At 48.8% G+C, this 21755-nt stretch overlaps 2 protein-coding genes and 1 long non-coding RNA gene across 13 annotated transcripts in view; 2 read left to right on the top strand and 1 right to left on the bottom strand.

Annotated features, from left to right (window-relative positions):
• ADAP2 (ArfGAP with dual PH domains 2) overlaps positions 1–8924 on the top strand; it is a 51538-nt gene extending 42614 nt beyond the window's left edge. For 5 of the 9 annotated variants that reach the window (XM_032280937.1, XM_032280941.1, XM_032280934.1 and 2 more), the window contains 5 exons: positions 280–363; positions 3930–3992; positions 5150–5227; positions 6925–7153; positions 7662–8113. In XM_032280937.1, the coding sequence (XP_032136828.1) occupies positions 280–363; positions 3930–3992; positions 5150–5227; positions 6925–7153; positions 7662–7870 (663 nt within the window). In that variant the 3' untranslated portion in view covers positions 7871–8113. Of the gene's footprint in view, positions 1–279; positions 364–3929; positions 3993–5149; positions 5228–6924; positions 7154–7661; positions 8114–8516 lie in introns of those variants that run through there. The other 4 variants (XM_032280936.1, XM_032280935.1, XM_032280932.1 and 1 more) reach the window with 4 other exon arrangements.
• A 6994-nt stretch (positions 8925–15918) lies between these two features.
• Positions 15919–21755, top strand: part of RNF135 (ring finger protein 135) — a 15097-nt gene continuing 9260 nt past the window's right edge. Inside the window, exons 1-3 of one of the 3 annotated variants that reach the window (XM_032280930.1) lie at positions 15919–16339; positions 18557–18700; positions 21592–21754. In XM_032280930.1, the coding sequence (XP_032136821.1) occupies positions 15977–16339; positions 18557–18700; positions 21592–21754 (670 nt within the window). In that variant the 5' untranslated portion in view covers positions 15919–15976. The remainder of the gene's footprint in view (positions 16340–18556; positions 18701–21591; position 21755) is intronic. The other 2 variants (XM_032280929.1, XM_032280928.1) reach the window with 2 other exon arrangements.
• LOC116553440 overlaps positions 21530–21755 on the bottom strand; it is a 23337-nt gene continuing 23111 nt past the window's right edge. The window contains exon 2 of the long non-coding RNA XR_004269752.1: positions 21530–21684. This is a non-coding gene — a long non-coding RNA (uncharacterized LOC116553440). The remainder of the gene's footprint in view (positions 21685–21755) is intronic.

The raw sequence follows: 21755 nt of genomic DNA, 5'->3' as shown, positions 1-21755 counted from the left end.
GCACTGTCTGAGGCCATTGCAGAACTCCTGTGCAGTTCACCCCATCCTTTCCCAGGGCTCTGGGGTTATCCCTGTCAGAGGCTTCCAGTTTGCCCAGGTTAGCCCAGGAGGCTCTGACACAGTCCTCCCTGGATGCCCCTGAGCTGAGCTGTGGGGTGTGCGCAGGTGCTGAATGCATGTGCTCCACACCCGATGACCAGCTAGCTTCCTGCCACCAGACTCAGCCTCCCACCCACCCCATCTCACTGCTGTGTGTGTCCTGTGTACTTCTCTCGGCAGGAGATAGTGGACTGGTTCAATGCTCTCCGTGCAGCCCGTCTGCAGTACCTAAAAATGGCCTTTCCTGAGCTCCCGGAGTCTGAGGTGAGCTAAACGTGGACCCCAACTTCTGAATCTCCTCTCAGCCATCCCCTTCTTTCCATGTCTGTTGACCTCAAAGACACTCAGAAGCCAGACTAGGTTTGTTTGCAGGCAAGACCTGGAGACTGAGGGCTGGGCAGCTCTGAGGGAAACCCAAGGCATTCTCCAGGGGAGCCTGGGGGTTACAGCCTCACATACAACAAGGCAGACTCCCAGAAGCAGGTCAGGTTCTCCCCTTCAGGAGAGTGTCAAGGAGCTCAGCATTTGGCCTTCTCTTTCTCACCCCTTCTCCCTCTAAAATGTACAAATGATCCCTCACATATTGCTCACGGAGTGCTTTGAGCCCATTTGGTACTGTGAAATGACAGCCAGGCAGGGTGACTATTTCCATTTTACTGATGAGATATACAGTCCCAGGAAGGGCAGGTGAATAACCAAAGGTGCTCTTCCCTTTCCAACATCCCCGCTTTGCCCTGTGATGCTCTGGGCTTGGGAAAGCCTGGGATCCTCCTCATTACAGTTGTAACAGGAGCAGGTCTGCCCTCCGTGGTCAACAGTGTGGGGAGCCAAGAACTTCATTTGGATTATTTCCAGACTTCTGGGGCCTCCATCTCCCTATGTCAGGCTGGGCTGGGGAGGCCCACATAGCGTGGGGCAGAGGATGCGGCCTTGAGCCAGGAAGCCTGGGCTCTCAGGGATGCTCTGCTGCTCACTTGCTGTGTGACCCCTGCAGGCCCTGGCACATCTCTGAGCTTCTGTTTCCATATTAGTAAGATGGCAGTTAGTCGAGGTCATCTTCAGGGTCCCTTCCGGCTCTGAGGTTCTATGCTGTGGTCCTTTTCTTTTTTTCTTTTTTTCTTTTTCTTTTTTTTTTTTTTTTTTTGAGATGGAGTCGTGCTCTGTCACCAGGCTGGAGTGCAGCGGCACAATCTCGGCTTACCTCAGCCTTTGCCCCCTAGGTTCAAGCGATTCTCCTGCCTCAGTCTCCCGAGTAGCTGGGACTATAGGTGCGCACCACCACACCTGGCTAATTTTTGTATTTTTTTTAGTAGAGATGGGGTTTCACCATGTTGGCCAGGATAGTCTTGATCTCTTAACCTCGTGATCTGCCCGCCTCGGCCTCCCAAAGTGCTGGGATTACAGGTGTGAGTCACTGTGCCCAGCCTGCTCTGGTCCTTTTCAAGAGCTCCCCTCTAAGAGGACTTTGTAAGTGATGGGGGTAGAAAACCATTTTAATGTTGGGATTTTCTTATCCCCAACCATTAGAGACTCCTTGAAAGCCTAAATGTTTCTTAATTCCAAGGTCTGTAGGGAGCTAGGTGTCTGGAATGGGGTCCCCTCTGGGCCCAAGGATGTGCTGAGATGGCAGCTGTCTGGGAGCAATTCCAGCAAGGCCTGAGTCACAGCCCTTGAGTCAGTCTGCTGAGTTTGCACCCAGAGCTGGTTAATGCTGGCTCCCATGGGTGGGGACTGCGGAGTGCTGACTGCTGACTGTGAGGAGGGAGGACAAAGTGCAGATGCTCAGCCTTATTTAATCTGGGCAAGTTTCCCATCTTTGCTGACCCATGTAAAGGAAATTGCTCTTCCGTCGATGTCCTCAATGTTCTCCTGCCTCTCTCATCCACCGTCGGTACCCGATAGCCACCCCTGTCTTTCCTCCCATTCAATGTCTGTGTGTGGTGTGAGGTTCTGAGCAATCACCAGGCCTGGCTCAAGCTTTAGAGTCCACATGTAGAAAACCCAGGCACTCCAGTGGGGCTGTGGTCCTGTAACAAATGCATGTGGTCTCTGAAGCCCAAGAGCCTGATGCATTACCTAGGGCAAGTCACCTTACCTCTCCGAGCCTCGATGCGCTCATCTGTCACCATGGCCACAATACCTACTTTCTAGGGCTATTGTGAGACTCCAGCGAGCCAAGGCATCTGAAGTGTAGGAAGCAGTGCTCCAGCCATGTGATTTGTCTTTTTCTCCCAATGGTTTCCCTAGGCCTCTACTTGCTCTGCGCTGGCTCAAATTCAGAATATTGAATAGTTAGGGACTCCATCTGTTTTCTCCAAATGGAAGAATTAAAGCCTACTGAATATATTTTAGGAGAAGGGGAGTAGTATAGTTTACATTTTCTTTCTTATATTTAAAACATTTTTTCTATGTTGTAGAGATGGGGTCTCACTTCTGTTGCCCGGGGTGGCCTCAAGCCTCCTGCCTCAGCCTCCCAAAGTGCTGGGATTACAGGTGTGAGCCACCACATCTGACCTATATTTGCATTTTTGGCTCACAACATTCCCCCTTTTAGATTTCCCATGACTGTTCCCAGGACCTCATTTCCCCTGTGCCCCTGCCCTGGGCCCTGGAGCTCTGGAGAAGCTCCTTTGTTCTTAGAAGCCTGGACTGTTGTTTGAAGTTCTAGACTTTCCAGAAGCATAGGAGGCCATCATCAGCCCTTGGAAACTTCTCTAAGTGCAAGCTGCCAGGCTGGAAGGGATGCTGGGGATCACATGATCCAGGTTGCTTATCGCACAGAGGAGACATAAGGCCTTGAGAGACGGAAGGTCTTACAAAGGCAATGCAGCTCTTAGAGGCCAGAACTGGTGCTAGAACCGGGTCTCCCTACTCCTGCTTCAGCACTTCCTCTGTCCGCTCTGGCATCATTTTCTTTGCCTTTTTTTTTTTTTTTTTTTTGAGACAGCATCTCCCTCTGCTGCCCAGGCTGGAGTACAGTGGCACGATCTTGGCTCACTGCAACCTCTGCCTCCCAGGTTCAAGGGATTCTCCTGCCTTAGTCTCCTGAGTAGCTGGGATTACAGGCGCACGCCATCATGCCCAGCTAATTTTTGTATTTTTGGTAAAAGTGGGGTTTTGCCATGTTGGCCAGGCTAGTCTCAAACTCCTGGCCTCAAGTGATCCACCCGCCTTGGCCTCCCAAAGTGCTGGGATTACAGGCATGAGCCACCACACCCAGCCTCTGGTGTCATTTTCTCATTACTCTGTGTCAGAATCCTGACCAATGACCAGGTCTTGCTCAAGGTCCTGCTCAGAGAGCCCTGGCCTGTTTATACTTTAACCCCCTAGTGTACAGTCTAGTGTCATCGGCCCTGGGTGTGAATCTCAGCTCTTCATGCTTCCAGTGATGTGACCTTAGGAAAACCCCCAGCCCCTTCTCTGTGGCCCAGTTTCTTCAGATGTGTAATGAGGTTGGTGATACCCACCTCGCAGGGTGATTGAGAATTGCATCTGGAGCCTGACACAAAGTGGACCCTCAGAACATGTTCCCTGACACCAAGAGGGTCTCCGCAGAGCCTTGCCTAGGTCCGTATTCTGGGGTTGCTAAAGGGGTCCTTGCGCTGAGACCTTGTCGTGCCAGTAAGCTCTGCAAACATCCGGGGTGCTGTCGACTGGCTTTGTTGAAATATTAATATTACATCCATTGCACTTTCCAAATATAATACCGTGAACCATGAGCACACATCCTTCCCCATTTCAAACTTCCCCTTGGTCGGGAGCCAAGCTAGGCAGGGAACCTGGAGCCTTGGGGTGTGAGTTGGGGGTCAGTGTCTGTCTTTCTTCCCCAGCTCGTGCCATTCCTCACCAGGAACTACCTCAAACAAGGCTTCATGGAAAAGACTGGGCCAAAGGTACCTTCTACCATTCCTGGGGAACGTAAATGGTTTAATGTGTATAACAGGTTTAATGTGCTTCTGGGATGATTTTTAAGAGGACAGTGAAAGGTGTTAGGCCAAGCTTGTCCAGCCCACAGCCCATGGGGCACTTGCAGCCCAGGACGGCTTGGAATGAGGCCCAAAACAAATTCATAAACTTTCCTTTTTTTATTTTTTGAGACAGAGTCTCACTCTGTCACCCAGGTGGAGTTCAGTGGCGTGATCTCAGCTCACTGCAACCTCCACCTCCTGGGTTCAAGCAGTTGTCCTCCGTCAGCCTCCCAAGTAGCTAGAATTACAGGCACCCACCATTATGCCCAGCTAATTTTTGTATTTTTGGTAGAGCCGGGGTTTCACCATGTTGGCTAGGCTGGTCTTAAACTCCTGACCTCAAGTGATCCGCCCACCTCGGTGTCCCAAAGTGCTGGGATTACAGGTGAGAGCCACTGAGCTCGAACAAATTCATAAACTTTCTTAAAACATTATGAGATTGTTTATTGATTTTTTTTTCTTCGCACATCAGCTATCATTAGTGTATTTTATGTGTGGCCCAAGACAATTCTTCTTCTGCTGTGGCCCAGGGAAGGCAAAAGATTGGATATGCCCGTTTTAGGCAGCCATTGTGAAAGCAAGCCTTGGGCAGGTGGGAAAAAGTAGTCAAAGGGTTGTTTTCGGTTGTCTTCCTTCACTAACCAAGGTGCAGCCCCTCCCGTGGTTCTCATTGCAGGGCTTTCTCTCCCTGCCCTAAGTCAGATTTTGGCTGAGGCCAGCACTTTCAGCCTTGCCAAGCAGTAGCCACTTCTGATTTTTCCCAGACTTCCTTTTTCTCTAACTTCTTTGTCCACGGCCTGAGAAAGAGGAAAGTGCCTTTTCCAACTCAAGGCAGTACCTAGAGGCAGTGGCGAAGCTGGGAGAGGGTAGGGTGGGGTTGGAAGGGGAACGAGCAGAACCTTCAGAGCCTGAGGGCTCTTGCCCGGGCCCCAGGGAGATGCACCAGGGTGTCTGACTGCAGTGGCTGGGCGGGAGAACCAGTAGGACTGGCCAGCTCCCTTGGCTTGGCCTGGGCTGGCCCCTGACCTCTGTCCTCAGAAGCTGACTTGGTCATCCGTGGTAAGAGGTTCCCTCTTTTGCAGCAGAGAGAACCCTTTAAGAAAAGGTGGTTCGCCCTGGATTCCCATGAGCGGAGGCTGCTCTATTACAAGAACCCACTGGTAAGAGCCACTCCTGCTCCCTCCGCAGGGCTACCTCAAACAGAGCTGGGTAGTGCTTGTCTGGGACTATGTGAAAATTACAGATAAACACATCTCCCAGGGCCCCAGAGCTAGAGAAGCCTCCAGAGGAAAACCTCTACCCCTCGTTTTTGTTTCTCTTGAAGTAATCTCCTGTGGCATGAAGATTCCCTCCCCTTGCTTTCAGGAAGTCCATTATGAGTATCCAAAATGCTGCCCCCCTAAGGCTGGGCGCGGTGGCTCAAGCCTGTAATCCCAGCACTTTGGGAGGCCGAGACGGGTGGATCACGAGGTCAAGAGATTGAGACCATCCTGGTCAACACGGTGAAACCCCGTCTCTACTAAAAATACAAAAAAATTAGCTGGGCATGGTGGCGCGTGCCTGTAATCCCAGCTACTCAGGAGGCTGAGGCAGGAGAATTGCCTGAACCCAGGAGGCGGAGGTTGCGGTGAGCCGAGATCGCGCCATTGCACTCCAGCCTGGGTAACAAGAGCGAAACTCCATCCCAAAAAAAAAAAAAAAAAAAAAAAAAAAAACACAAAATGCTGCCCCTGGTAGTTAAATAAGGTGTATTTCTTCCTCTAGTCTCCAGGGCTCACTTCTAACCAAGAGGCTGTGACGTGTAGTGGTTAGGAGTGCGGTGGACTCTAGAACCCAGCTGTCTGGGCTCTGGTCTCAGCCCTGCCACTTGTAGTAGTGTTGCCCTGGGCTAAGCACTTAGCTCTCTGTGCCTCAGTTTCCTCCTCTGAAAAACAGGTTTCATAAGAATGCCTTCCCCAGAGGTTGCCATGATGGTTATATGATTTACTATATGTAAAGCATTGTAATTCCTTATTTTAATAAGCTCTCCATAAATGTTAGGTATCATTTATTTTTTTAGAGAGTCTCTCTCTGTCACCCAGGCTGGAATGCAGTGGCACCATCACAGCTCATTGCATCCTTGAACTTCTGAGCTCAAGGTATCTTCGTGCCTCAGCTCCTGAGTAGCTTGGAACACAGGCATGCACTAACACACCCAGCTAATTAGAAAAAACATTTTAGGGCTTGGGTGCAGTGGCTCCTGCCTTTACGTAATCCCGGCACTTTTGGAGGCTGAGGCAAGAGGATCGCTTGAGCCCAGAAGTTTGAGACCAGCCTGTGCAATATAGTGAGATCCATCTCTACGAGAAATTTAAAAATTAGCCGGGTGTGGTGGCGCATGCCTGTAGTCCTAGCTACTTGGGAGGCTGAAGTGGGAGGATCAAGCCCAGAGGTTGAGGCTGGGATGAACCATGATTGTGCCACTGCACTTCCAGCCTGGGTGAAGAGTGAGCCCCTATCTCCAAAAACAACTCACAATAATAATAATTAATAAAAGTTTTTTTGTAGAGACAGGGTCTCCCTGTTTTGCCCAGGTTGATCTCATATTCCTGGCCTCAAGTAATCCTCTGCCTTGGCTTTCCAAAGTGCTGGGATTACAGGCATGAACTACCAGGCCCACCCTCAGTATCTTTTCAACAGATGATGTGTATGATTTATTTCAGGATTTTGATCTTTCAAATTCTGGGTCCCACTTAGCAGAAACCCCAGCAGGGACACTCATACCCCTTTCCCAAAATAGAGGTTGGAGGCTGTCAGGACTGCAGGGCCTCTCTGCCCTGGGGGTACCCTCTGATGACCCTGTACCCTCTATTTTCAGGATGCCTTCGAGCAGGGCCAGGTTTTTCTTGGGAACAATGAGCAGGGATATGAAGTCTATGGAGACCTGCCCAAGGGCATCCGAGGGAATCGCTGGAAAGCCGGACTCACCATTGTCACCCCAGAGAGGAGATTTGTCCTCACTTGCCCCAACGAGAAGGAGCAGCAGGAATGGCTGGAAAGTTTGCGGGGTGTCCTGTCCAGCCCCTTGACGCCCCTCAGCCGCCTCAGTAAGAAGCAGGAACTGATGAGTGTTATTTTGGCCAAGGGCAGAGGACAGAAAGGGGCTTCGTCACTTAGGTTCAGCTGTGATGCCACAAAAGATTCCTGATTCCTGCCTATGCTCTTTCCACCGTCTTCTCTTCCTGCAAAAGAAAAGCACAGACACGCACATTACTGCCAAAAATTCTCCTCTGTCCAGCCCTTGTTCCCCTAACAGAGCCGTTCCCCAGGAGCTCTTAGAGGAGTTTGGCCCTGGCAGAACCCCTGGTGCTGTCTGTCCCCCTCGTGGTGTGGGGGCTGAGCAGCTTCTCTCTCCCTCCACCCTCCTCTCTGCTGATCCTTTTTCTCGTGAGAAAACCCTGGCCTGTTATTATTAGCTAAGGTCACACCCGCTGGGCAGCTCCTGGGATTTTTGGATTCCTCCCCACTCCAGAGGGAAGGCTATTTCTAGTGGCTTCTTTTCTCCGAGTCCTCCCTTCTGTCTGCTTCTCTCCTGCTCCTCCTCTTTACCCGTAGGCCTTCCTCAGTGCCGACAGCCCTGTGAAAAAAGAGGAGACATGCTGAGCTCCAGCAGGAAACTGCTGGCCCAGGCGCTGGCTTCTGGGGCTCAAAGGAGAATTTCTGTGTTTGGAAAAGTACAGACTGAGCAGGTGACCCCCGACAGCCCCTTGGGGGAAACCCTTGTACCCTTTGAGTCTGACCGATATAAACACGAACTCTCTTGACTGTCCGACAAAGGCCAAAGCCAGAGAGCCTCAGAAAGGACTTGCAAATTGTGAGTGAGGCACTCCAGCTGGCGCTTCCTTTTCTCTCTGGGCTGCCGCTTATGAGTTTCTTGGTTGTTCTGTCTCTGTGCCTCTGTCCCTCCACTTTTCTCTCCTTTGCTGGTGTGTGCGTCCCCTCTGATGCCCTGGCTCTCACCCTTTCATTGTTTTTTATTCTGACTCCCTCTGTCTTTGTGTATGTGTGTGTGTTTTTCTTTTTTTGAGAAGAAGTCTTGCACTGTCACCCAGGCTGGAGTGCAGTGACACGATCTCGACTCACTGCAACCTCCTCTTCCTGGGTTCAAGAGACTCTCCTGCCTCAGCCTTCCAAGTAGCTTTACAGGCTTGTGACACCACTTCTAGCTAATTTGTTTTGTATTTTTGATAGAGACAGGGTTTCACCATGTTGCCCAGGCTGGTCTCCAACTCATGAGCTCAAGTGATCTGCCTGCCTTGGCCTCCCAAATTGCTAGGATTGCAGATGTGAGCCACCGTGCCCATCCATGGCTCCCTCTGTCTTTATGCGCCTGTCCCTTTGCTGTCCCTCTCCTCCACAGGGCAGCATTGGCATGGCCACCTCCCTCAGCCCTCTTCATTTCCCTTGTAGCTGCATCAACAGAGAGTGGCCGCCACAGCAGGTGACCCATTAACTGAGGAACTGGCTGCTACTGAACACCTGGAGCTCCTGGTGGGGAGGAGAAGTTCTCACCTCGGGCCTGGCTGCCCACCGTAAGTGTCCTGCAGTCAGCAGCCATCCCTGGCAATGAACTCTGCCAAGACAAACTGTGGCTGTGGCTGCGTTAGAACCCCATCAGCTCCCTGAGCCTTCCCCACCACCCCACCCTGGAATCTGAGGATCTGGTACATAGATGGACATCTATCCCCTCCTCCCTCATACATATCCAGGCTTGAAATGCCCTACAGGCCCAGAACTTTCTCACATCTGAAATGGAGGCATTGCAATGAAAAGGCATCCACAGCATCATGCAAGTGACACCTTGTAAAAAAAAAAAAAGTTTCATCTGAATCTAACCATGAGGAAATCATCAGACAAATCCACATTAGGGGCATTAAATTGCTAAACATCTGACCCAGACTATTCAAAAATGAAGAGTGAAAGGTAAAGAAAGTAGTCAATGGCCAAGTGCAGTGGCTCACACCTGTAATCCCCGCACTTTGGGTGGCCGAGGCAGGTGGATCACAAGGTCAGGAGATCGAGACCATCCTGGCCAACATGGAGAAGCCCCGTCTCTACTAAAAATACAAAAATTAGCCAGCCGTGGTGGCATGCACCTGTACTTTCAGCTACTCAGAAGGCTGAGGCAGGAGAATTGCTTGAGCCCAGGAGGCTGAGGTTGCAGTGAGCCGAGATCATGCCACTGTACTCCAGCCAGGGCAACAGAACGAGATGGCCTCAAAAAAAAAACAAAAAAAGAAAAAAAGAAAAAAAAGAGACTAAGATATGGCAACCAAAAGCAATTCACGGTTCTTGATTTGTCCTGGAAAAAAAAATAAACAGCTGTAAAGGACATAATTGAGAAAATTGGGAAGTTCGGATATGAATGTATATTAGTTAATAGTATTGTAATGTTGTAATAATTGTGCTGTGTTTGTATAGGAGAATGTTCTTTTTCTTAGGAGATACATACTGAAGTATTTAGGGATAAAATGTAATGATGTCTGCAATTGATTCTTTTTTTCTTTGTTTGTTTTGAAATGTAGTCTTGCTCTGTTGCCCAGGGTGGAGTGTAGTGGCGCAATCTCGGCTCACTACAACCTCCACCTCCCAGGTTCAAGTGATCCTCATGCCTCGGCTTCCCGAGTAGCTGGGACTACAAGCGTGTGCCACTATGTCTGGCTAATTTTTGTATTTTTAGTAGAGACCAGGTTTCATCAGGTTGGTCAGGCTGGTCTCAAACTCTTGACCTCAAGTGATCCACCCGCCTCAAGCTCCCAAAGTTCTGAGATTACAGGCGTGAGCCACTGTGCCTGGCCTACAATTAATTCTTAAATGGTTCAGCAAAAAATAAGTATATGTGTGCATGTATAATGTATGTGTGTGTAGAGAGAGAGAAAAAAAAAAGCAGCACAGAGAGAGAACCACTGTGCAAAATGTAAGCAACTGATGAATCCATATGAAGTATAGATGGGTGTTTATTGTCCTTTTCATGTAAATTTTATGTAGATTTGAAAATTTTCCAATTAAAAAGTTGTGGGGAAATGGCTGGGTGCAGAGGCTCATACCTGTAATTCCAGCACTTTGGGAGGCCGAGGTGGGTGGATCACTTGAGGCCAGGAGTTCCAGACCAGCCTGGCCAATACGGTGAAACCCCATTTCCCTTAAAAAAATACAAAAATTAGTCAGGCATGGTGGTGTGCAACTGTAGTCCCAGCTACTCGGGAGGCTGAGGCAGGATAATTGCATGAACCTGGGAGATGGAGGTTCACGCCACTGCACTTTAGCCTGAGTGACAGAACTAGACTCTATCTGAAAAAAAAAGTGAACTGTGATTGTGCCACTGCACTCCAGCCTGAGTGACAGAGTGAGACCCTGTCTCAAAAACAAAAACAGCCGGGTGCGGTGGCTCACGCCTGTAATCCCAGCACTTTGGAAGGCTGAGGCGGAAAAGAGGAACTGAAAGAATCTCACATGGCTGAAATGTTAGAGAAACAGAGCGCCAAAGCCGCTGCTCTGTGCCTCGTTCCCTTCCTCTGTCTTCGAGCAACGCGCAGAAATTCACTGATGTTCTCTCTTCACTTCAGTGGAGACCCAGGGAGCTGGGAGGGTCTCTGTGGCTGGGTGTGGTGGCTCCTGCCTATAATCCCAGCACTTGGGGAGGCTGAGGCAGGAGGCTCAAGACCAGGCGTTTGAGAGCAGGCTGGGCAACACAGTGAGACTCTGATAAAATGTCTACAAAGAAAAAAAAAGACTAGCTAGACATGGTAGTGCATGCCTGTAGTCCCAGCTATTTGGGGGGCTGGTGTAGGAGGATCGCTTGAGCCAGGGAGGTTATGACTACAGTGATCCCTGATTGCACCATTGTACTCAGCCTGGGTGATATTGAGGCCACATCTCAAAAACAAAAAGATTCTATGCATTTTATGGGACTTTCCTTTGGATCCCCCGATCAAAGCACAAGCAACACATCAGCCTGTTTCCTTCCTGAAGCTTCTTGACTGCCCAGATAGGGAGGTGAGTCCTCTCTATCTCCTCTGGCTCTGTTGTGCATTAAGGGCCAGTTTACTTGTCTGCCTCTTCCACCACCTGTGAACTCTGCTGGGTGTACTCTGCTAAGTTCTGGGGATGAGGAAATTAATAAAGGCACAGTCGTGCCCTCAAGGAACTTATGGTCTAGAGGAGAAGAAAGAAAGTAAACACGCAGTAATAAAGCTACTTGAAGAGGCAAACTGGGATTCTAAGGGTGGGAAAGAACAGACCCAAGAGATAAAGTCCCGGCTGGGCGCGGTGGCTCACACCTGTAATCCCAGCACTTTGTGAGCCTAAGGCGGGCGGACAACAAAGTCAGGAGTTCAAGACCAGCCTGGCCAACATGGTGAAATCGTATCTCTGCTAAAAATACAAAAATTAGCTGGGCGTGGTGGCGTGCGTCTGTAATTCCAGCTACTCTGGAGGCTGAGGCAATAGCATTGCTTGAACCCGGGAGGTGGAAGTTGCAGTGAGCCAAGATCACACCATTGCATTCCAGCCTGGGCGACAAAGCAAGAGTCCATCTCAAAAAAAAAAAAAAAAAGATAAACTCCCAATGAAATGGAGTGCTTGGTTTTTGATGATTCCTTCCCCAAGGGTGAGTATACCGCTATACCCTTTAAAAAAAAATTATTTATTTATTTATTTATTGAGATGGGGTTTCCATTTTATTGCCCAGGCTGGAGTGCAATGGCGCAATCTCGGCTCACCACAACTTCTGCCTCCTGGGTTCAAGCGATTCTCCTGCCTCAGCCTCCCAAGTTGCTGGGATTACATGACTTGGGAGGCTGAGGCAGGTGCCCACCACCACGCTTGGCTAATTTTGTATTTTTAGTAGAGATGGGGTTTCTCCACGTTGGTCAGGCTGGTCTTGAACTCCCGACCTCTAGTGATTTGCCTGCCTCGGCCTCCCAAAGTGCTGGGATTACAGGCGTGAGCCACCGTGCCTGGCCACCTCTATACTCTTATATTAAATCCTGTTTTGACTTGTTATTGCAAGGAAGTTTCTCCAACTTGAATCAGTCCCAACAGATAAAGTTCTCTAAAAGAGATGATGCATATGCTGAATCCTAAAGAATGAGTAGAAGATACTTGGGCTGGGGTATGAGGAGGCAGAGAAAGAAGCATGTGTAAAGACTCAGAGATATCAGGTGTAATGGCACATGCCTGTAGTCTCAGCTATTGGGGAGGGTTGGGTGGGAGGATCACTTGAGCCCAGGAGTTCCGGGCTTTAGTGCACTATGCTGATTGGGTGTCCACACTAAATTGGGCATCAATATGGTGACCTCCCTGGAGTGAGGAACCACCAGGTTGCCTAAGGAGGGGTGAACTGGCCCAGATCAGAAATGAAGCACTTCAGAGCTGATCAGTAGAGGGATCATGCCTGTGAATAGCCATTGCACTACAGCCTGGACAACATAGCAAGACCACCTCTTAACAACCTCTGCCACCAAACAAAGGCCCAGTGACAAGAGAGAGCATGGCCTGTTCTAGAAGCTTTAAATAATGGAATATGGCTAGAGGACAGACTGTTGACGGTAGGGTGAGTAAAAACAGATGAGATTGGAGGAAGCATTTCTTTCCAATAATGATGGAGCAGATCATATCAGAACGGTCATCCTACCGGTAACAATTATAAACTCTGGACAGATTATAACAAACTATCCAGCCGGGCGCAGTGGCTCACACCTGTAATCCCAACACTATGGCAGGCCAAGGTGGGTGGATCACCTGAGGCCAGGAGTTTGAGACCAGCCTGACCAACATGGAGAAACCCTGTCTCTACTAAAAATACAAAATTAGCTGGATGTGGTGGCACATGCCTGTAATCCCTACCCCGGAGGCTGAGGCAGAAGAATTACTTGAACCTGGGAGGTTGAGATTGCAGTGAGCTGAGATCCCACCATTGCACTCCAGCCTGTGAGCCACTGCTCCCAACCTTGATTTCTTCTCTAATTTAGCATTAGAACCCAGGGTCACGGGGATGGGTATTAACACATGTACTTGAATTGAAAAATGTCAGGGCTAGACTTGGTGACTCATGCTTGTAATCCTAGCACTTTGGGAGGCCGAAGGAGAATTGCTTGAGTCTGAGAGGTTGAGATTAGCTTGGGCAACATGGTAAACCTTGGTCTCTACAAAAAATACAGGCTGGGCACGGTGGCTCACCCCTGTTATCCTAGCACTTTGGGAGGCTGAGGCAAGTATATCACCTAAGGTTGGGAGTTTGAGATCAGCCTGACCAACATGGAGAAACCCTGTCTCTACTAAAAATACAAAATTAGCTGGGTATGGTGGCACATGCCTGTAATCCTAGCTACTTGGGAGGCTAGGGCAAGAGAATCGCTTGAACCCAGGAAGTGGAGATTTTGGTGAGCCAAGATTGCGTCATTGCACTCCAGCCTAGGCAACAAGACGGAGACTCCGTTTAAAAAAAAAAAAAAAAAAACAGGTCGGGCCTCGGTGGCTCACGCCTGTAATCCCAGCACTTTGGGAGGCAGAGGTGGGCGGATCACGGGGCTAAGAGATTAAGACCATCCTGGCCAACATGGTGAAACCCTGTCTCTACTAAAAATACAAAAATTAGCTGGGCGTGGTGGCGCGCGCCTGTAGACCCAGCTACTCGGGAGGCTGAGGCAGGAGAATTGCTTGAACCCGGAAGGCGGTGGTTGCAGTGAGCCGAGATTGCGCCACTGCACTCCAGCCTGGCTTCTGGCGACAGAGCAAGACTCTGTCTCAAAACAACAACAACAACGACAACAAAATAGCAGGGTATGGTGGCATGTGCTTGTGGTCCCAGCTGTTTCGTGGGACTAAAGCGATGGCTTGAGCCTGGGAGCTTGAGGCTGCAGTGAGCAAAGATCACACCACTGCACTCCAGTGTGGGCAACAGAGACCCTGTCTCAAAAAACAAAAAAACAAATGAACAAACAAAAATGTGTGTGCGTGTGTGTGTGTGTGTATTCAAATACATAAAAGCACCTTTCCAAAAAATATAAGATTGACAATGGTGTATTGAAATAAAAAATATTATAATTTCTCTAGTCCTATCAGTAAACAAGGTGTCTTGAAGTAAAAGTGTGATTGCTTATAATTGATAGTCCTTTGCTAACCTTGGCAAACTCTTTTTGGCATACTATAGTTGCCCAACGGGCTCTTCCTTCCCACTGCACAGGCAAAACCATGAAGAAATAGTTTAATTAACATTAAGGTCAGGTTGGCCATGTGGGAGAACTGGAGTTATCAATCAGTCTCCCCAAAGGCTGGAGGTTATGGGTTTTTGGTTTGGTGGGCAGGGACTAGTCAATGGATGCTGCTGATTGGTTGGGCATGCAGTCATTCGGGGTGTGGAAAATAGTCCTTATGCACTCTGTCCACCTCTGGGTTAGGCCACAGGGCCAACTGAGTCATGAGTCACCAGTCCTGGTGGCGTAAATTTGGAAAACTTCTCCAATGACCAATCTTAGATTCTAGGATAGTGATATTATCTATAGGAGCAATTGAGGAAGCCACAAGTCTTGTGACTTCTGGCTACACAACTCCTGAGCATAAGGGATTATAGAAATTATGTCAACATGTCAGCAGAATCCAGGCCCCTCCCATAAACTTAATTTTGTGGACTTTCCTTTTTTTTTTTTTTTTTTTAGGAAGGGTTTTACTCTTGTTACCCAGGCTGGAGTGCAATGGCGCGATCTTGGCTCACCGCAACCTCCGCCTCCTGGGTTCAGGCAATTCTCCTGCCTCAGCCTCCTGAGTAGCTGGGATTACAGGCACGCGCCACCATGCCCAGCTAATTTTTTGTATTTTTAGTAGAGACGGGGTTTCACCATGTTGACCAGGATGGTCTCGATCTCTTGACCTCGTGACCCACCCGCCTCGGCCTCCCAAAGTGCTGGGATTACAGGCTTGAGCCACCGCGCCCGGCCTAGGAAAACACTTTCTAGTATTTTGTCCGCGTGTCTGTTGGGGAACGCGCTTACATCCCGCAGAGGGCAGTAAGGACACAGCGCGCAACTCTGCTTTATAACTGCGAGTTAAAAAGCTTTGAATGCGCGTCAGAATCATGTAGGGGAGGTTTTATAAAATACCCGTGCTCCGCCCAAGACAATGAAATCAAACTCCCTGCGAGCGGGGCCTGAACATCAGCATTGTTTTTTTTTTTTGGCTCCTCGGAACATCAGCATTTTTGAAGACTCCCCCTCCTCCCCCGCCGCCACCGTGACTGTGCACGGGTGATCTTTAACCCCCTGCTGCTTGTTAGAGCAGCTGGATGACACCTCGCGGGCTTATTCTCACAAATGAGCTCCTGAATGGAGTCCTTTCCTCCCAAGAGTTGTCGGTGTTGCATCTTTTTGTTGACTGTGTGTGTGTGTGTGTGTGTGTGTGTGTGTGTATTTTTTCTTTTTGCCTGCAGCACACGGTATTCCCAGGCGGTCTCCCATCCAAGTACTAACAAGGTCCGACCCTGCTTAGCTTCCCAGATCAGACGAGATCGGGCTCGTTCGTATTTATATATTTTTAGCCTGCGGAAGAAGACATCCAATGGCGCTGCATCTTAATGGGGGCACATCCAGCGAAAGGGAATCTCGGAGACATCCGCGGGTTCTAGCGGCTGGCGGCAAGTGGGTTTCCGAGGGCAGGGGGCCGCCACGGAAGGTCAGCTCTGCCATACGCGCTGGGCTGTGGAGGCTCTAAGTCCGCTTTCAGCAGGACCGGAGGAAGGACACTGGGTGGCCCCAAGGGAGGAGGGGAAGAGGCGACCGAGAAGAGGAGGAGGGCCGGGGGAAGAGGGGAAGAGGAAGGGCGAGGGAGGAGCCTGGGCCGCCTCGACCCAGACGTCCGCGCCCAGCCTGGTCGCCATGGCGGGCCTGGGCCCGGGCCCCGCCGTGCCCGTGTGGCTGGCCGAGGACGACCTGGGCTGCATCATCTGCCAGGGGCTGCTGGACTGTCCGGCCACGCTGCCCTGCGGCCACAGCTTCTGCCGCCACTGCCTGGAGAGCCTGTGGGACGCACGGGGCGCGGGGGACCGCTGGGCCTGCCCCACCTGCCGGGAGGTGGCCGCGCAGCAGCCGCGGCTGCAGAAGAACACGCTGCTGCAGGACCTGGCGGACAAGTACCGCCGCGCCGCGCTCGAGGTGGAGGCGGGCCCCGACTCGGCCCCCCGCCCCGGCCCCGGGCCCAGCCCGGCCCCCAGGCCCGGGCGCCGCCGGTCACTGCAGCGGGTAGGGAGGCCGAGCCCGCAGCTCCCCTCGCGCCCCCGGGCTGCCCCCTTTCCCTCTGGCTCGAACCCCCTTCCTCAGCCGTTCTACTTTTACGTTCCTTTTCTCAATCTAACAGTCCACTCCCGCTTTTAGGAGGAACTTTGTAGTTCAGCAAAGTATGAAGAAGCAGAAAAAAAAAAAAAAAATTCCCCATCTCCCGAAAGCCTGTCAACCTCGCAGCTATACGCCTTGGCATATTTCAGCTTCTTCCCAATCTATCTGCGGTCTCTTTCTCTCAAAATTGTAAAATTGTGGTAAGATGTATGTAACATTAAAACTTACCATTTTTGCCTTTTTTTTTTTTTTTGATGGAGTCTCTCTGTCACCAGGCTGGAGTGCAATGTCACGATCTCGGCTCACTGCAACCTCCGCCTCCCGGGTTCAAGCGACACTTCTGCCTCAGCCTTCCGAGTAGCTGGGGCTGCAGGCGCGCACCACCACGCCCAGCTAATTTCTTTTCTATTTTAGTAGAGACAGGGTTTCACCGTGTCGCCCAGGCTGGTCTCGAACTCCTGAGCTCAGGCAATCCTCCCGCCTCTGCCTCCCTAAGTGCCAGGATCACAGACGTGAGCCACCGCGACCGGCCTCATTTTAACCATTTTTAAGGGTATAATTCAGTGACAAATTAGTTACATTTCCAGTGTGCAAATATCACTGCTGTTTCCAAAACCCTTTGATGACCATAAACAGACTCTGTACCCATTAAGTAGTAACTCCTCATTTTCCCTCCCTCTAGCCCCTGCTCACATCTAAGCTACTTTCTGTATCTGAGTTTTCCTGTTCTAGTTATTCATATAACTGGAATCCTTCAATGTTTGTGCCTTGTTTCTTTCACTTAGCGTAGTGCTTTCAAGGTTCATTCGTGTTGTAGCATGTGTCAGAACTTTATTCCTCTTATGGAGGCTGAATAATATCCCATTGGGTGGATGTGCCACATTTTTAATTTAATTTATTTTTTTATTTTTTTGAGATGAAGTCTCGCCCTGTCACCAGACCGGAAGTGCAGTGGCGCCATCTTGGCTCAGCAACCTCTGCCTCCCGGGTTCAAGGGATTCGCCTGCCTCAGTCTCCCGAGTAGCTGGGACTACAGGTGCGCACCACCATACCCAGCTAATTTTCGTATTTTTAGTAGAGACGGGGTTTCACCATGTTGGCCAGGATGATCTCGATCTCCTGACCTCGTGATCTGCCTGCCTCAGTCTCGCAGTGTTGGGATTACAGGCGTAAACCACTGCGCCCGGCCAATGTGCCATATTTTAAAAAATCCATTCATCCATCCTTGGACATTTGAATTGTCTCCACCTTTCGGTTACGTGTGAATAATGCTGCAGGGAACATTGTGCAAGTATCTGAGTCCCTATTTTCCATTATCTTGGTATATACCTAGGAGTGTGATTGCGGGATCATATGGTAATTTTATGTTTAACTTATTGAGGAATGGTTTGTTTTCCACAAGGCCTGTACCTTTTTGCATTCCCACCAGCCATGTACAAGGGTTCCAATTTTTCCACATTCTTCTGAATACTTATTTTCTGGATGTTTTTGTTTTTCTTTTTTAGCATAGCTTTCACACCTTAGTATAGGCGTGACGTGACATCTCATTGTGATTTTTTTTTTTTTTTTTTTTTTGAGATGGAGTCTCACTCCAGGCTGGAGTGAAGTGGCACGGATCTTGGCTCACTGCAACTTCTGCCTCCTGGGTTCAAGCAATTCCCCCTGCCTCAGCCTCTGGAGTAGCTGGGATTACAGGCACCTGCCACCACACCTGGCTAATTTTTGTATCATTGCCAAATCAAATGTCATAAATTTTGCCCTGTATTTTCTTCTAAGAGCTGTATTATTTTAGGTCTTACATTTAGGTCTTTGATCCATTTTGAGTTAGTTTTTGTATCTAATGTTAGGTAAGGATCCAACCTTATTCTTTTGTGTATAGATATCCAGTTTTCACAATACAATGTGTTGAAAAACTATTCTTTCCCCATTGAATGGTCTTGGCACCTTTGTCAAAAATCATTTAATCATATATATGAGAGTTTATTTCTGGGTACTCTATTCTAGTCCATTGGTCTATATGTCTGTTTTTATGCCATTACCACGGTATTTATGACTCCCTCTGTCCATAGTGGTTCCTGGGTCCAGTTTTATAGAACCCAGGAGCTGAACTTTTCTGTTTTAAAGGTGGAAGTACAGAAGAGCATTACAGAAGTTGGTCAGGAGCTGACAGAGCTGGGGGAACGGCTTGTAGACATTGTCAGGAGCCTGCAGAGTCAGAGGCCCCTCTCAGAATCTGGACCAGACAATGAACTGAGCATCCTGGGCAAGGTAGGCTCCGCTGGGAGAGGAAAGGATCTGGGAGGGGATAGGGCTGGGGATTGCTTTCAACTGAAACAACATGAATGTGTTTGAAGCTGAAGGATGCAGTAAGTCTCAACCTTTTATTGTTCTCTTCACTACCAGACATGAATGATTGGACATTTGGTATGCTTGAGGTAAGGTTGGGAAGCTTTGAGTGGGCTAGGATCACTCCATTTAACCAGCTATCTCTAAGATCACCAATGACCTCTGTGTAAACCCTTTAGACATTCTGATGCCTGTCTTCACTGACCTTTCAGCAGCCTTTGACACAGTGGACTCCACCTTTATTCTTAGCTTTTGGGACAGCAGTCTTCTGCCTTTCCCCCACCTCTCTCTGGCTGATCCTTCTCAGTCTGTTTGCAGGCTCTAAGACCTGCCTAATTACCTCTCAAATCTATTTACTACTCTTGAGCTCCTTTGAGACTTCCCTAATGCAAGCCTTTGATAATTTCGTGCCTGGATTGCTATCATAACCTTCCAAATGCTCCACTCTCCCTCTTCCAGCCTGTTTTCCTCATGGTCATCACAGTGACCACCATAAACACTAATCTGAAAATATAACTCATCTGCTTAAAACGTTCAAGTGACATTAGTTTGCTCAGGAATAAGATCCAAATCCTCACAGGATCAACAAAGCCCTGTAGGATCCCATCTGTGTCTGCCTCTCAAATCTCATCTCTGCTCACTCTGCCTGGCTCTGTGAGCTCCAGCTACATTGGCCGCGTCAGTGCCTCTGGTGTCTCACGTCTTCCCACTACAGGGCACCCTTCATGGAATGCTCTCCTTTCCCTCCATCACTTAGGTAATGCTTGCTCATCCTGCAGATCCCAGCTACAACATTCCTTCTTCAGAGAGAAGCCTTCACTGATTTCCTGGAACAAATCAAATTCCCACATTAGAGGCTCTTAGGATTCCATGTACCTTTCACTGCTAGTAGTTATCACCATTGTAACTTTGTAATGACTTGTGCCATACTCTGTATTAATGTCTGCCCCCCTCCCTTTTCCTGCACTGGACTCTTAGCTTCATGAGGATAGGGACTTTGATGCTTTTGTTCTTTTGTCCACCATTGTATCCCCATGCCCTAGCACAGTACCCACTTATAGTAGGGCTCAACAAATACCCACTGAATGTATGAATAAATGCATCTTCAGGGATGCGACGTGTTGGAATAGAGTCTGAGAGTCTGACTTTCAGACTTGACATTGTCACTCACTAGTATCATGACCTTGGGCAAGTCTTTTCATCCTTCTGCGTCCCAGTTTCCTGTCTATAAGGTAGAAATAATAAGACATGGCCTGCCACGTCACTGGTTTATTGTGAGGATTAAAATAGGTTTAAAAAAGGGCTTGACCAATGTTAAAATATGGGGTGATATAATTAACTGTGGCAATTTAGTTAACCCCTATGAACTTCAACTTCTTTCGTTGAAAATGGAGATTTTTTACAGGCCTTTAAACCTACTTTGTGAGGTTGTTATGCAAATGAGAGAAAGGCAATAGCTAGCATGTCGAAAACACTCAATAAGTGTAATACTACTGTATTTTGATTGGTGGAAAGAATGAGGAGTGGATTATGCAAAGTTGGGAAAGAAAGTCAGGGGTTGAAGTTGGTGAGCAGATAAAGGGCAGTATTGGGGAAGAACAGGACCTGAGGCTAAAGAAAATCAGGGAGCATGTGTTGGAGGCCCCAGAAAGCAGGACCTAGATGCAGGTAACTTGAGAGGTAGCTCTTGGGAAATGACATGATATAATGATAGAGGTGGGACAAGATTCTTTTTTTTTTTTTTTTTTTTTTTGAGACAGAATCTTGCTCTGTCGCCCCCAGGCTGGAGTGCAGTGGTGTGATCTTCTCAGCTCACTGCAACCTCTACCTCCTGGGTTCAAGTGATTCTCCTGCCTCAGCCTCCCACGTGGCTGGTATTACAGGCACCTGCCACCATGCCCGGCTAATTTTTGTATTTTTAGTACAGATGGGGTTTCACCGTCTCAGCCAGGCTGGGCTCGGACTCCTGACCTCAGGTGATCTGCCCGCCTCAGCCTTCAAAAGTGCCGAGATTACAGGTTTACAGGCGTGAGCCACCACACCCAGCTGAAAAGGTTATTCTGACCTCCATGGTTTATCTCAGTAACTGTCTGTAATGTTTATTTTATAAAGCCCCTAGGAGTTAGATGTGACCCCTCAAAAAAAGAAAAAAAAAAGAAAGCCCTTCTAAGATGCATCTAAAAATGTTAAACTTTTTTGGTATTACCTAAGAAATCAAAGTTTATTGTGCAAAATGTTAGAATAGCATTAAATAAAGCAAATTAAAATGCTCCATCACTCCATCACCCAGAAGCAACCACTCTGATATTTTTGCTATACTATGTATTATTCCAGATTGTTTTCAAGGCATATACTTTGAGGACCTAATTTTGTTTTTAAAAACTTGCTAGCTGGGTGCGGTGGCTCACGCCTGTAATCCCAACACTTTGGGAGGCTGAGGCAGGTGGATCACCTGAGGTCAGGAGTTCAAGACCAGCCTGGCCAACATGGTAAAACCTCATCTCTACAAAAATACAAAATTAGCAGGTGTGGTGGTGGGTGACTGTAATCCTAGCTACTTGAGAGGCTGAGGCAGGAGGATCGCTTGAACCCAGGAGGTGGAGGTTGCAATGAGCTGAGATCATGCCACTGCACTCTATCCTGGGTGACAGAGCAAGACTCAGTCTCCAAAGGAAAAAAAAAAAAAAAAAGACTTACTTGGAGTTAAATAGATTAAATAAAAAATTATAAATGGACAGAAGGACTTGAATATAATATTTGATGGGCTGTGTAGGGGACTTCTGTTTATTCATTTTTAAATGATTCATCAATAGACTTTTTCTTCTGGGGTGGATCTTTCCATGGCTTCTCCAAAGCTGGTGACTTCCGATGCAGCTGCAGGGAAAATCAAAGATATTCTCCATGACCTAGAAGAAATTCAGGAAAAATTACGAGAAAACTTCTCCTGGAAAGAGGCTCCTGAAGCACAGACACAGGG

The sequence above is a fragment of the Sapajus apella genome, unplaced genomic scaffold (genome assembly GCF_009761245.1).
Source record: "Sapajus apella isolate SASKATOON/1434 unplaced genomic scaffold, GSC_monkey_1.0 scaffold12, whole genome shotgun sequence".
NCBI classification, from domain to species: domain Eukaryota; kingdom Metazoa; phylum Chordata; class Mammalia; order Primates; family Cebidae; genus Sapajus; species Sapajus apella.
The sequence above is the reverse complement of the archived record's forward strand: the minus strand, read 5'-3'. Positions and strand labels throughout refer to the sequence as shown.